Raw genomic sequence first — 15,299 nt, 5'->3', positions numbered from 1 at the left:
AGATACACGCGCATAATTTTCTGCGCTTATTTAGAGCGTTCACGTGAATCGCGCGTTTGTACACGCGTCTCTCACGTGAAAAAGGCGTTGTAAAAAGAAGCCAATCGCTGATTTGTGCTAGACGGTGTGTCATATCAAGCCTTCTATTAAATGTTAGGGATGCATGTAGCTGTGTTCTTCCGCTAAAATATATGGGAAAAGGATTTTTTGTTTAACTATTATGTACCTTTAAACAATATCACTTTGAAAGGAAATACTTTTTAAAACATAAAACAATGATTATAGGTTACAGCAATTATAATACTGCGGAAATAAAATGGATTCTAGAAAAGAACTATATGACTGCAAAACATACCAAGCCTTTCGATTAATGACGTTTATAATGCGTCATACTTGGTATATATATCTAGCATACGCGCGCGCCGGTAGTGATGCCGGTTAACTGAATTCTAGAGGAGCAAGCGTTATGACTGCCACACAAGATACTTTAGGAGAAAGGCCTGTTGAAAAGACAGAAGCCATGAATCAGGTAAGTAGAATTCTGTGTGATCATTCTATTACTATGGGGACACTGGGGGGGTGATCAAAGTGTGAATTTAACCTTTTACCGTTCCAACGCCAGGTCAAGCTGGACGTGCTGCCGGTTCAGGCCGATGAAAAGAGCAGCCAGCTAGGCCAGCAGACAGCAGAGTATATTTTTGAATGTGAACCGGAATTAGATCCATGGGCTCTGCCTGAACTGATGGACCAAGGGGTCAAGTGGTCAGGTAAACACTTGTTTAAAAACTTCCTGTCGGGTCCGTGGATACTTTCCTTGGTGGTAGTTGATCTGCTTTGTTCAGCGTGTATGCTTTGCTGCAAAGTATACATTATATAGCTAAATAATGGCAGATGCGTGCGTTTCAAGCTCTTAATGTTAAAACAAAGATGGATAGATCATAATAATATTTTTATTATGTTCTATATTAATATAAGTATGTATGAAACATGTAAAATAGAAGCAATTATTTATTTCTGATGGTTGACCAAACAACGCTTTCATGTGTTAACGTAAACAGTAATTTGAGAAGTACAGTGCTATGAATCATCTACAATTTCAGTTTTTGCTTTATCTCACGCTCGGATTGATTTTTACTGTTTTAGGTCCTAATCTATACTACTTACAGCTTTTGTCATAGAAAAAAAAAAACGAACTTGCAACGTATTTGCGTGTCATATTCAATTCCATAAGGGTAGAACATTTGTATACGAATGGCTTATCTATTTGAAAAACTAAATGTATATACATATGTTTATATGAGTATAAGAAAATATAAATGTTAAACGCCAAGGGAGTGACAAAACCCGGCTTTAGCCTTCAGTGATTTAGTTAGAGGAAATCAATTTACGTATCATTTAGCAACTGAAATACAAAATGTCTTTGCGTTCGTGAATATATGATTTACACAATGTGTGTATAAAGGTTTCCTTTGAATGAAATGGTTATCTTAAAAGCGTTTTTGTACATTGATACTTCGAGAAGCGACTGAGTCAATAAAAATGGTATTTACTGGTTATTAAATCGCTACTGTGTATTATATATAAAAGGATTACAGCATCATTTCGAAGTTCATAAAAACAGTTTATATTTCAAAATGTCTAAAGAAGTTTCCAGAAATAATTTTTAGAAACTAGTTTTTATTGAGACTAGATACTTGAACTAGCGAAGAAGATGCTAATCGACCGTTCGAATTACCTCAGTATTTGTGAGTGATGAGTATGTGCAGATCCTTGTCGCGTTGGCAAGCTTCCCAGCAAAGCGGTTTATACCGGTACCAAAGCGTTGTTGGAAATATGCATTGCTGGCAAATGACAAAAACGTACATGTCCGTCGCTCAAGGCAGCTTGGTTGAAAGAATGTGATAGTTTACAGAAAATAATTTTCAAAGACCACAACTGTTTGCGTTAATTATAGTTTTGTTAATCATTAGGAAAAGAAAAAGATTATTTTAACCAATTGGTTAATTTATTCTTTTCTTTCACACCCATAAATTTTGCAAATATATTTTTTCATTAGTATTATTCAATTTCTTGTCCGTTTTGGGATGACGGTAGACTAAAAACGAAAATATTTTTAAATGAAATTCTAAAGTTTTCTTGATATCGTAAACTAGATATGGAAATTATTTAGTGTTAGTGCAGAGGGCACATCAAAATATATCCATCTAATAATATAAACATGGAAAAGTTACTGGCATGTGACTTTTTTACACTTCAAAGAAAGTTAAGATACATGAAAGTTGCGAAAAAGCTTAAATATATCAGTATGCTCGAATATGCGAGAAGTGAAATGCGAAAAAATAAAATAAGGTCATCATGATAATTTTTGGCCCGTATTTTAAACGTTTGATACGTAATTGTGATAAGTTCTGCAAGGTTTCACGTTTATAAATGATTAGACGCACATTTTTCAGAGCAAAATAGTCCCAAATAAACAATACACTTGGATGAACATGCCAACCGAATTTCATACTTGAGGTCTATTTGTAGTAGCCAAAAATATCAGCATTACAACGATCTGGTGTTTATGCCTTTGGTTATTCTGGGTATTCAGAAGTTTTGTTTTTAATATCGTATGATACTGCACATAGATCATCGTCTGCTATCGTTCTTATGACCTTGTCCAACCTTCTTGGATTATTTATAAAATAATATGGAAACGTCTTTTTTGTTACAGGTGCCTTGCAAATAGCCTGTTATACACTTTATTCTCAACGTGATAATATTTTTTTCCTAGTGATTTCTTTTGGTACAAATATATCTACTTCCTTCATTTATGCAAATTGTGTATTTTACTAGCGCATTGTCTCTTCAAAATTGGAAGGCTTAATAAGCTCCTGCTGGTAAAACGGTAAACCTAAGTGTACTTTCCTTGGTGTGTGATATTCTTGTTGGTGGCATACGTTTTGACTAATATTTTCCTAAAACGGTATGTTTGATTTATCTTCTTGTGTTTGACTGTGTTTGTATCTTGCTGGTATAATTACATGTTAAACTGTATTCCTGTTATAATGTACTTTTCATTGTATTTTTGTCATGAAGTGGTTCGTTTGTGATTGTTCGTGTTGAAAAATGATATATTTGCTTTTCCTGTTATTGGTAAAACTGGAAGTTTTTATGTTCATTTTGTTTTTGCTGATGAAATGAATATGTTCCTAATAGTGAAGGACATTTGATTGTGTATCTACTGATAAAATAGCATATTTTACTATTTATATATGCTATCCATTTCGAATATGATTGTTTACCCAAACTGAGATGAGTATTTAATTTTTTTATAGGTATAATGAAATTTCCTACCAGGTAAGTATAAATAAAATCTATTTTGTGGGTCTCTACTATATATTGTATTGTGTAAAATGAGCTTTACATGACAAGGCTAATGCAATACATTTTATGCTGAATATAACATTTATATTTCTGTTAATTCTTACAGAGCTCTCCAGATCAGGCAAGGTCCTACGTGTACTCCAGTCTTTTGCCAAACTTGGAGCCCTCTTGTTGCTGCTCTATTTCTTCATCTGTTCCCTGGACTTTCTCAGCTCTGCATTCCGTCTTCTTGGAGGAAAAGTAGCGGGGGATGTACTATCCAAAAATGAGTTACTATCCAATCCTGTTGTGGGCTTGATGATTGGAGTTCTTGTCACAGTATTGGTGCAGAGTTCATCAACCTCCACATCCATTGTTATTACCATGGTAGGGACTGACTGTAAGTATGAGATAAAATCAATTTTCATATGAAAATGTTTTTATAAATTTTCTTCTAATTGATATGATAATTGTTTTTTAGCTAGCTGAGTGAAATAAACTGCCAAACATCTGATCATCAAAGAAAAGAAAAAAAAATGAAATGGCCACAATAAGCATGGTACATGGGAGATATGTTAATCCAATTTACCATAGAAGGTTGTAGAAAACTTGTTAATTGTAAAGGTGATATTTTTTGTTTTGATACTATAAGGTTAATTGGTAGTTAAGCAAAATTCAACAGCTTGACTATCAAGAAAAATAGTTTTATTCAGTGGAAAAATGATTTATTCTGGCTAAGATTAAAATTAAAATGGAACATTTATGAGGACTGAAGAATCCAGTTGTGTCATGACTTATACTACAAACACAAATTTGTTCTATTTATACAGTGGTTGAGGTTAGAAGTGCCATTCCAATCATTATGGGAGCAAACATTGGAACTTCCATGACAAACACCATTGTTTCACTGATGCAGGCATCAGAAAGAAACGAGTTTCGTAGGGCTTTTGCAGCTGCGACTGTACATGACATGTTCAACTGGTTGACAGTTATTGTTCTTTTACCCATAGAAGTCAGTACAGGTAAGTGTGTAAGCATCAGAAAGTAACAATTGATGGAATGTAAAACCTATGAGATATATCTATGAAAAAAAGCAAGTTGTATATTTTGTATTTTTTCCATCTACTTTAAGAAATACAATCAGAACAGATCTAAATCTCTTGAACTACCAAATAAGGATTCAATAAATTATTATGACTCACAATATTTTGTAGATGTAATTACTGAAATCTATGGGAACTAATTCAGTCTCATATGAATTAAATATTACAAAGTTGATACTTTAGTTGCTACTTCCAGATATACTAATAATTTGTTAAGGAACATTTGATGTCATGTGCTCCATGAAACTAGGTTGTTGTTTTTGCAATGAAATTTTAAAATGTGAAAAAATGTCTTTAAGTCTGTACACTGTTAGTCAAGAGCAGTGGTTCCAGATGTTTTCTCTTCATGTACTGTCAAAAGTTTCCTTAAAAGCTTATGGACCATTAGGAGTGTATAGGTTTTCTAATTTAGCTGCTTCAAGAAGCTTTGAAGTGAAAGTTCTCACGATCATTTATTTTGCAATGAACTAAGAAGGAAGCAACACTTTTCTCCTGTTCTTAACACATGTACCAATCATAAATTTCACAGTAATTGAATTTTTTACAACCAGCAGTTTGGAACCACTGTTTCACAGAACATAATATATTTTGTCATCTTTGTCTATGAACAATGAAAGTCTCATTAAACATTTAAAATTAATCTTTTTACTGTACATTTTATGTTTGATGTGTCTTTTGATGATTTTGTTTGCTTACCTTGTTACTGCTGTTCCAGCACATTAACTTATTTTTACACTAACTGATTAAACTGGTTTTTAGGTTACTTGTATCACATAACGAGTGCCATCCTTAAGAGTACAGAATGGGAACAAAACAAGGGTGCAGATCGCGATTTTCTCAAGAGACTTACAAAACCATTCACAAAGACCATTATTCAGGTACTTTAAAAAATCCCAATTCATCAAATTGTAAATATGTTTCAGAAAACAATTTCAACAGTTCTTTCCTAAAATTTTCTTTCCGTGTGTGTTGTCCAATGTGAGTTCTTTAAGTATTTATTTACTTATTTTTTACAGTTATGAGAGAAATAATTTGAAGTTCAGTAGGTCATATGAAGCAAATAAATAAGAATAAGCCGTTTATCTCCAACATGTATCAATTATGGTAAAAGCTTTTTTTGAAAATCTATGGAATGTTCCAGAGTTGAATACCATTCTTTCTCTCTGAAATATGATTTCATATGCAAAATGCAAGTTTATAATTTTACTGTCTGTGTGATTGACAAAATGTAATTAGTGTGTTTTTATTGTATAATATTTTGTTGACTTACTGTTAGGTAATTACAGGATTGTAATGAACAGTTGTAGCTGGTTGTTCTCTACTGGTCTAGTGAGTTTAATTTACCATTCGTTTTATTTGGTTAAAACTATTAGATAGTTGTGTCTGATTATGAGGATTTGTAAAGAATTTAGACTATTCTGCAGTAAAGACATGAAATGTTGTTTGTTTCATATTAGCCAGTTCACTGTTTGAAGCAAATTCATGATCTAGCTTGTGACACATTTTGACGGTTTGTATGAACTACTTAAGTAAGGCTAAAGGATTTTTTTTTTGTAGATTTATTAATTAGAGTATGCTTTTGACTGCAATATTTACAAAACCTGAATATCACATGTGATACTCAAGTGTATGAAGGTATTTTTATTCTTACTGTGTTTTGAGTATTGTAAGTGATTGGTTGTCATAATTGCTCAACATTCTAGAGTATTGCATCATAAGTGCCACTTGCAAATGTTTGTCAGTATAATAGTTTGAAGGGAAAATTGCACTCATCTTGTATGTCCAGTAACAATCAGTCTAAATGGTATGCCTGATTTAGTAGGATTCATTTTTAATATATGGGTTTTGAGAATCACATATGATATTAAGACATGTCAATTGAGCCACCTGAATATCAATTTTGATACTTAAAACAGTGGAAAGGTTAAACCTCATGAATTATGAGCTATAGTATCAAATGCTAGAAAACAGTGCTCTTGTCTTCTGAATAAACAATTTTTTTTTCTTGAACAGCTGGACAAAAATGTTATAACAGCTATAGCCAACAAAGATGAAACAGCCAGAAACATGTCACTCATAAAACAATGTTGTAAGAAGAATGGAACTGAATGTATAAGTGAATGTAAGAATCTTTATAATACTTTTAGGAAAGTTACATCTCATGAAACACGTACAACTGTGGTAATGGTCAGAATCTAAAACCTTAAGTATGTTCAGAAAAGATGTAAAAGTGAAATTTGGTGGCATTTTCATGCTAAATAGCTCTCGTCAGATCAGAATGTGTAATTGAAAAGATTAACTTCTATAATTTTTTCTGCAGTGTTTTTAGTATTTTTCTAGATTTAGTAATGAGAAGTTTTCTTCCTTTTTAATTTTGTTAATGTGTTACATTTACTTTATAATTATCTTGTAGAGAAATGACATTCAAAGATCAGTAGGGTAAGAGAAGAATTATGATGCCAAATCAAGTTCTTGGCTGGAGATAGCTAATGTTAAATCAGTTTTCTTTGAGCAATCCTTAGATGGTTCTGTAATGCCAGCCTTTGTGATCTTGAATTTTGACAAAATCAAGTATTATAATAAAAAGGAATGAATAAATGAGAATAATATGTTATGGAATGTATCTTAATTTTTTTGATAACAGAAAATGTTAGAATAAAATCTCTCTTTCATAAAGAAAACAAAAACTCATCTGCTCATTAATAAAAATTTACTATTTGCCTTATGATTATTATATAACATTACAATATTACTATCATTAACAACAGTAAAAATAGAACAATTGGTTTGGTTGTTGTAGAGCAACTACAAATAGGTGTAGTTTCATATATCTTCCTGTTATCATAATTGCATTTGATTTTCTTTGGACACTGGTCATAATGCTACTGAAACTTGAAATGGGTGAATCATGAACCTTATTCATGTTCAGTTAATCATGTTAAATAACTTAGTCTCTGAATAAAACAACAGAGGTTTAGTATTGTATATGAAAACTGCTTTGAAGTCTCACCCACCATTACAGTACTACTATAGTATAGTTGAATAGAGCTTTAGTTAAGTTTATAAAATTATTTGAAGTTTAGTTAAATAAAGGTGAAATTATTTTGAATTTTGTATCCTTTAACTTGCAGTTTTCATCTTTCCTCATGGACAATGTGTGTTCATTAAAAAAAAGTAAATTTTATGATCATGTTTTCATGTAAGATTAATATCAGTTTTTTATTTAAGATATGATAACTAAGTTGCACTTCAGTTAAAGTATTTTTCATAGAATTTCCTGATTCTTTGAAGTTATACTAACATCACTACTAATCTCAGTAAGTGACAAAAATATTGTTTACTCATTTTTAATAAGTGAATTTCTTTGAAAAGATTAAATTATTTTTTTCCACACAATATTTTATTACTTTATGTGTCAAAATTATATGATACCATAAAATTATATTTCTGTTTTTCTTATGGTCACAAAATATCAGTTTATAATTTCTTTCTTTTTGTTGTTTTCTTTTCAGGTAAATTTCTCCTTAAAGGATTGAACTGGAGTGATTCGATTGTAGGGTTGCTCTTGTTAGCAGTGTCACTGGTTCTCCTTTGTTCCTGTCTCATTCTGCTTGTTAAACTTCTTCATTCCATGCTTAAGGGTCGCATTGCTGTGATCATCAAGAAAACTGTTAATGTAGATCCACGTTTCCCCTTCTCCATGTTTGTAGGTTATGTTGCCATTCTTATTGGAATGATCATGACCATTCTGGTCCAGAGCAGCTCCATTTTTACTTCTGCACTTACTCCTCTAGCAGGTATAGGAGTCATATCTCTAGAGAGGATGTATCCGCTAACCTTGGGCTCCAACATTGGTACAACAGCAACAGGGATTCTTGCAGCACTTGCAGCAGACAAGGGACACATTCAAGATACACTCCAACTGGCCTTCTGCCATTTGTTTTTCAATATTAGTGGCATCCTTCTCTTTTACCCTCTCCCATTCATGAGATTTCCCATCACTCTAGCCAAGCTATTGGGTAATCTAACGGCTGAATATCGATGGTTCTCCATTGTTTATCTGCTCCTAATGTTTGTCTTTGCTCCTGGTATTGTATTTGGTCTGTCAATGGCTGGCCCAAATGTTCTACTTGGTTTAGGTCTCCCACTTCTATTATTTTTATTTCTTATTGTTGTGATCAACATTATTCAGCGTAAACGCCCAAGTCTGCTACCCTTGTTTCTGCAGAACTGGATGTGGCTTCCAGAGTGGTTGCATTCTCTGGATCCCATGGATCGGTTTCTTACAAGAGTTCTCAGTTTGTGCAAATGTTGTAGTTGTATTACCGATACAGCCAGAGCCCATGATGCTAACATGTTACCCATTCCACCGAACACGTCACAGATAAACTTTTTAGATACACGACGATCATCTTCAGCATCAAGCGATGTTATTGCACTGAATGGTGTAGAAAATAGTGCACATGGTTGGAATGATAATAAGTCATTGGCTGCAAGAAACACTTATTTATGAAAGAACTTTTCAATTACATGGTAATAAATAAGGGCCAATTCTCATAAGATCAGAAAATAAAGTTTTAGTATCTTTTTATCGTATGTATGCATGAATGAGGTAATAACGTTTACAGTTATTGAGCACAAAGATGTTAAAATGTTTACAGCATAGTGAGGATGAACGATTTTAATGTATAGGATTTTTGAATTTACTGAAATACTGTAAATAAGCAGATTCTTGAGGTTTTAATATGTAAAGTTTTGAGTTGTTTTTCTTGTTTTGATTTGATTTTAAAGTGATTTTCAGTGCTGCTATATTATTATTGTTGCTCAATGTAATGGTTTGATTTGTTCGCTTGGACAAATATCTAAATGCAACTGTTAAATTGTGTCATTTGTATAAAAAATTAGAAATTTATCGTGAATGGTTTAAAGTACATGTTCCTTACTTTTCTTATGAATAAATTATTACATTTATATAAATCTTAGAAAGTTATTTCTAAAATCATTCACAATGGTTGGCCCTGAAAGTTTTATAACCAAGAAATATAACCTTCAGTAATGTGTTACTTTTCTGTTATTTTGAAAGAAATAATAAGAATAAAGTGAACACCTAACTTTAAGGTAATTCTGTAGCTCATAGGGAAATGCTGCTTTATAAGAGATAAAAGTATTAAAATCAGCTGTTTAAACTTCAATAAATATTGACGATACCATTAAAATCATTGTAATTGGCATTGTCAAATATTCCTTATAACAGTAAAGCCTGTTTCAAGAAAGCACATTTTTTTAGTCTTATCTTAAAATTTCTGGAGGTTAGAATAATTGATTTATATTTAGAAGCTCATAATCTCTGAAACAGAATATCTTAACAAGTATTTTAAGCATAAAATCGTTGCTTTCAGTTTCTAGATTTGTTGTAATCATTCAATTTGTTGAGATTGTACAGATATAGGGTGATAATTAATACAGTAAAATTGTATATTTCTTTCTGTACTGTTTTTGTTCCTAACACTCCTAATTTCGATTTTTTAATTGGAGGGATGGATGATTTTATACAACTTGCAGATGAATTCTGTAGAAACAAATCATTAGTAACAGTGAATTATGTGTTATAGAGAAGAACATTTTGTAACTTTTAATTTTGTCTGTTTTACAGTAAAGCCACTTTAGTCTATCGGTGGACACACGAATTCTGTATTTTTACGTTGAAAGGCCGTAGACTTGCAGCTACCCTGTTCTCTATCTAAATAAGTACGGCAAATAACAATTTCTCATGAATCACGCCCTTACTATCTAATTTAAAGATGGAATAGAACATTTCGTTTACACAAATCAGGTGCTCGCTATCTAATTCAATTCTTCAGAATTTTATGTCTAAGAAATAAACAAGAATAACGACATTCCAATAAATGCGCTCAAAATACATATTTTAACTTTATTATCAGGCTAGACGTTAAATAAACCTTATCATTTTACGTATTTTTCTCATGTTGGACTGAGGAAAACTGGGAATACTGTACTTAGATTTATTGCTCGAAACTATAGACCAGGTTTAGCATAATGTATCACTTTTTAAACTTTACAGAGCTGACTGGAGGTTTAGAATCAGTTAAAAAATCACGCAAGTAAGCTGCCAGACAGAATAAACATTTAATTTTCTATATAAAAAGGGTCTCGTATACACATATGCTGCTGGACAAAATCTTAAGGCCAATGAACATAAAGAAAAAATATGCATTTTGCGTTGTTAGACTCAACTACTTATTTGAGTAGAGTTTCGAAAGATAAAAATAAGAAAAGGGAAAATAAAAATAAAAAACGTTTTTAGCATTTAATAAGGAAAATGTGAACACTAAGAAATTAGCCTAAATACTAGCTGGTCAAAAGTTTAAGACTATAATGAAACGAAGCGTTAATAGGTAAACACGTAACGAAATTTAGTCACTTGTGTTCAAGCATTAGCGTTGTCAACATCTCCCACTGACATATTCTGTGTTACATTAGGTAAAAATTGGCAAAAGCTAAAACGTTGACAGAGTTTGAACGTGACAGAATTGTCGGGCTGCAAAAGCAAGGTCTCTCTCAATGTGCTATCGCTGGTGAGATTGGGCGTAGTAAAACTGCTGTTGCAAATTTCTTAAAAGACCCTGAGGGATATGGAACGAGAAGTTCAAGTGGTCGGCCCAAGAAAATTTCACTGGCGTAGAGCAGGAGTATTCACGGGTTGTCCGGCAAGACATCAGCTGATCGTCGAACCGGATTAAGGCCCTTATGGACGCAGAATGCAGCTCAAGAACACAATAAGACGGCATCAATGAGAGAAAGGTTTTAAAATCCGTAAACGTCTTAAAAAACAATGCTTCCTTCCGCACCACGAAACAGATCGGTTAAACTTTGCTGAGAAGCACCAAACATGAGACGTAGAAAAGTGGAAGAAGGTTTTGTTCTCTGATGAGAAAAAATTTAACCTGGATGGTCCAGATGGCTTCCAACGTTACTGACACGATAAGGATACCCAACCGGAGACATTTTCTAGACGACACAGTGGAGGAGGTTGCATCATGACCTGGGGTGCTTTCTCCTTCCGTAGAACGATGGAGCTTCAGGTTATACAGGGGCTACATTGGCATGTTGGAGAGAGCGTCCTGATTGACTGAAGGCTCTCACTTGTGTGGAAATGACTGGATCTTTCAGCAGGACAACGCTGTAATCAACAATGCTCGCAGGACAAAGGACTTTTTCACGGCGAATAACGTGATTCTTTTGGACCATCCAGCGTGTTCGCCCGAACTGAACCCCATTGAAAATATTTGGAGTGGATGTTAAGGGAAGTCTATATAAATGGATGTCAATTCCAAACAGTGCACGATCTTCGTGAAGCCATCTTCACCACTTGGAATAACATTCCAACCAACCTTCTGAAAACGCTTACAGTTACGACAGAAAGTGTTCGTCCCCTACGTCCCGAGTAGTTTTTTGCTCATAACTTAAATAAAGTATCACGATTAGGCTAATAGACGTATCATATATTATACTAAAAACACAACTACATAAATTTTTATGTAAATTAAACAACAAATAAACTGTTTATAAACAAATAACCAAAAATAGAGGAGCAGAATGTGTGAAAAAACTGATATTCCCGTAAAATTTTTGTTTAGTTTGGCGAATAAACTACGTTATACCATTCCAGAACTAGACACTAGGTTCTTAATTATTGGAATTTAGCCAGCAAAAAATGTACTTCCAGCAATTTAACGCCGTCTCCGTCATTATCTGCTTGGTCATCATGGCGAACAGGAAACAACTGTCCAGTGATTTAAAAAAACGAATTATTGTAAAATACAAGTCTCTTTCCGGTATTGCTATACAACTTAATGTGCCGAAATCTACTGTTCAAAGCATAATTTCCAAGTTTAAGCTAACAGGATCGACAGTACTCGACTGGTACTCTTTTTTTTACAGAAGGCTTCCAACTCTTGCAAGTTTTTTGGATGACGCTGATGAACCCTGGTCTTCAACTCATGCCAAACGTTACAGGATCAACTGCTAACCTCCCTCGTTCCGAACGCCCCACCAAAATTCCAGAGAGAACCAAAAGGAAAGTTCTCAGAGAAGTTAGTAAGAACCCTCGTTTAACACGTAATGGCATACAGAAACTGTTAAGGGAAACTGGGGTTGAAGTAAGCATCTCTACAGTTACGAACATGTTACGCTCTTCTGGGTTCAAAGCATGCCGTCCTCGTAGAACTCCATATTTAAAGCCTGTTCATTTAGAAGCACGATTGAGGTATGCAAGAAAGCATGTAGATAAACCCTTTACCTATTGGAAAAGTATTATTTAGTCAGACGAGACGAAAATCGAGCTTTTCGGCCACAATGATGTTCGCAATATTTTCCGTAAGAAGGGGGAACGAAATCTTACAAAGGATACCGACCCTGCAGTTAAACAAGGAGGTGACTCGATCATGCTGTGAGGTTCCTTTAGCTCTTCTGGTGTAGGCAGACTTCACTGCGTCAACGGAATCATGAAAAAAGAAGAGTACATTGATATATTAGGCACTTATATCAAGAATGATGCTCGGAACTTGCGGTTTGGGCGTCATTGGGTCTTCCAGCACGACAATGACCCTAAGCACACATCGAAATATGTGCAATCCTGGTTGCAGAGGAACCATATAAGCGTTCTGGAGTGACCATCGCAGTCACCCGATTTCAACCCAATTCAAAACGTTTGGCATGAGTTAAAGACCAGGGTTTATCAGCGTCATCCGAAAAACTTGCAAGAGTTGGAGGCCTTCTGTGAAGAAGAATGGAAGAAAATACCAGTCGAGTACTGTCAAACGATCATGGAGGACTATGAGGAGAGATTGCGCCAAGTAATTCACCTGAAAGGCTACACAACTGACCATTAAAATAGACGCACGAACACTTTCTGCTCCTCCTATGTTTGGTTATTTGTTTATAAACAGTTTATTTGTCGTTCAATTTGCATAAAAATGTATGTAGATGTGTATTAGTATAATATTTATAATATACTCTGCTTTCTTTATCCTAATCGTGATACTTTCTAAGTTATGAGGAAGAAAACTACTCACGACGCAGTAGTACGAACACTTTCTGTGTAACTGTACATCGACCATGCCAAAGCGAATGTTTGAAGTTATTCACAATGACGGCCGTGCAACTCACTACTGAGACTTCTTGTTGGGCATTTCCTACCCTGTTTAGGACTCCTTTTCGGTATGATCTTAAACTTTTGACCAGCTAGTATATAGGCTAATTTCATAGTGTTCACATTTTCCCTATTAAATGCTAAATTTTTTTTTTTCCTCTTCTTATTTACATCTTTCGAAGCTCTACTCAAATAAGTGGTTCAGTCTAACAACGCAAAATGCATATTTTTTTGTTTGTTTTTTGGCCTTAAGATTTTGGCAGCAGTGTGTGTGTATATATATATGCACACAAGCATAACACACAAATTGGAGTGTGTGCGTTTTCTTTATAGCAAAGCCACATCGGACCATCTGTTAAGTCCACAAATTGGCAATGTTTACGCAAGGTCTTTCGTATTAACCATACGCATGCGCAGGTAGCGAAATAATTAGATTAGGGAGAACATAATTGTCGTGTGCTACACGTGAAACAGTGGATACATTTCCAAGTGTAGAATTATCTAAAGGTAATAGTCAATAGGCCTTGCCTCTAGCTCAAAATGATGTAACCCAACAATCAGTAGTTAGTAATGTAAGACTGAAACGTCATATTAATTTCCTTTTGGTTTGAATTTAATAGCTGGAGTGCTCGAAATGTTAGGAACCTACAAAAGGGAAAGCTCTTCGCAGTGACATCTATTATTATAATAATACTTACTTGCAATTCTGAATTTCCTTTGAAATACAAAAAACGCCTTCCCCCCCGACAAAAAAAATTAAAACCCTCCCAACTGAATACTGTTTGGTGTATTATGCTATTTGCATGTTCCGAGCAACATCAACTTCATGTTTTCCTGTAAGGATACTAACAAAATTATTCGATAATTATTTGTTTTATTAGTACGTTTTGCCAACCAATCTTTAACTGTTTCATTTAGTTAATTGTCATTGAATGTACTGTTTCGTAGGCGAATTTTTTTAAATCAAAGACGCAGTAGAAAAAATCATTAAATATGTAATTACTCTGGACTTTGTCCATATTACATGCTTTTCTGCTTCAAATCTAATCTCTTACCTCTCTCGTTTCGTAACTCCCCCCCCCCGAACACGTTAAGTGCATTGCATGTGTAAGTGGTAACACTAGTGAAAGTATGTTTGACTGAACACAGAAATTTAACAAAGATATTCCCGTGTAATAATGTCATAAGAATGCAAACTTTTAGACACACATAAAGAAAACCAAATAGATTAAATTGTTTTTCTAGCAAATCGCAAATCCATAAAAAATAATAGTTGTACAGCGCGTTAAAAATAGTCATTGCTATAAAATACATTTTCATATAAAAGTTAATATTTATCTCGAATAATCAACGCACTATATATTGCACTATAATCGGGAATAGGCGCAATATAACGATAATTTTGATGAAGTTAATGTGTTCATTTTACTTCTGCCTTCCTCTTATGATCCCCATTCGCTACCACGCGTTACTTTTAACATTGTTATACAGTTTCAATAATTTAAAAGTATCACCAGACAAATATATATATATATATATATATACCTTTCTCCCATAAGAAAGGCCCAACATGGGCATGGTTTGGGTGCTTTACTCACATTCTGGGAGTTGCGGGCTCGAATCCTCGTCTCATCATGTATTCTCGCCCCTTCAGTCATGAGGGCGTTATAACGGTC

General features: G+C 33.9%; 1 protein-coding gene across 1 annotated transcript; it reads left to right on the top strand.

The window, feature by feature from the left end:
- The first annotated feature begins 385 nt into the window (after positions 1 to 385).
- On the top strand, positions 386 to 9,932 carry LOC143225076 (sodium-dependent phosphate transport protein 2B-like). Its single transcript, XM_076453796.1, has 7 exons — positions 386 to 529; positions 623 to 767; positions 3,476 to 3,748; positions 4,179 to 4,370; positions 5,211 to 5,329; positions 6,465 to 6,573; positions 7,964 to 9,932. The coding sequence occupies exons 1-7, from the start codon at positions 467 to 469 to the stop codon at positions 8,962 to 8,964; spliced, it is 1,902 nt and encodes a 633-aa protein (XP_076309911.1). The 5' UTR covers positions 386 to 466; the 3' UTR covers positions 8,965 to 9,932.
- Positions 9,933 to 15,299: the final 5,367 nt, after the last annotated feature.

The sequence above is a fragment of the Tachypleus tridentatus genome, chromosome 9 (genome assembly GCF_004210375.1).
Source record: "Tachypleus tridentatus isolate NWPU-2018 chromosome 9, ASM421037v1, whole genome shotgun sequence".
Taxonomy (NCBI): domain Eukaryota; kingdom Metazoa; phylum Arthropoda; class Merostomata; order Xiphosura; family Limulidae; genus Tachypleus; species Tachypleus tridentatus.
The sequence above is the reverse complement of the archived record's forward strand: the minus strand, read 5'-3'. Positions and strand labels throughout refer to the sequence as shown.

Excerpts from the sequence above, each read along its gene's own strand:
- LOC143225076 (XM_076453796.1), top strand. The coding sequence starts at position 467 with ATGACTGCCACACAAGATACTTTAGGAGAAAGGCCTGTTGAAAAGACA. Across the intron at positions 530-622 it reads AGACAGAAGCCATGAATCAG|GTCAAGCTGGACGTGCTGCC; the intron begins GTAAGTAGAATT and ends TTCCAACGCCAG. Across the intron at positions 4,371-5,210 it reads ACCCATAGAAGTCAGTACAG|GTTACTTGTATCACATAACG; the intron begins GTAAGTGTGTAA and ends ACTGGTTTTTAG.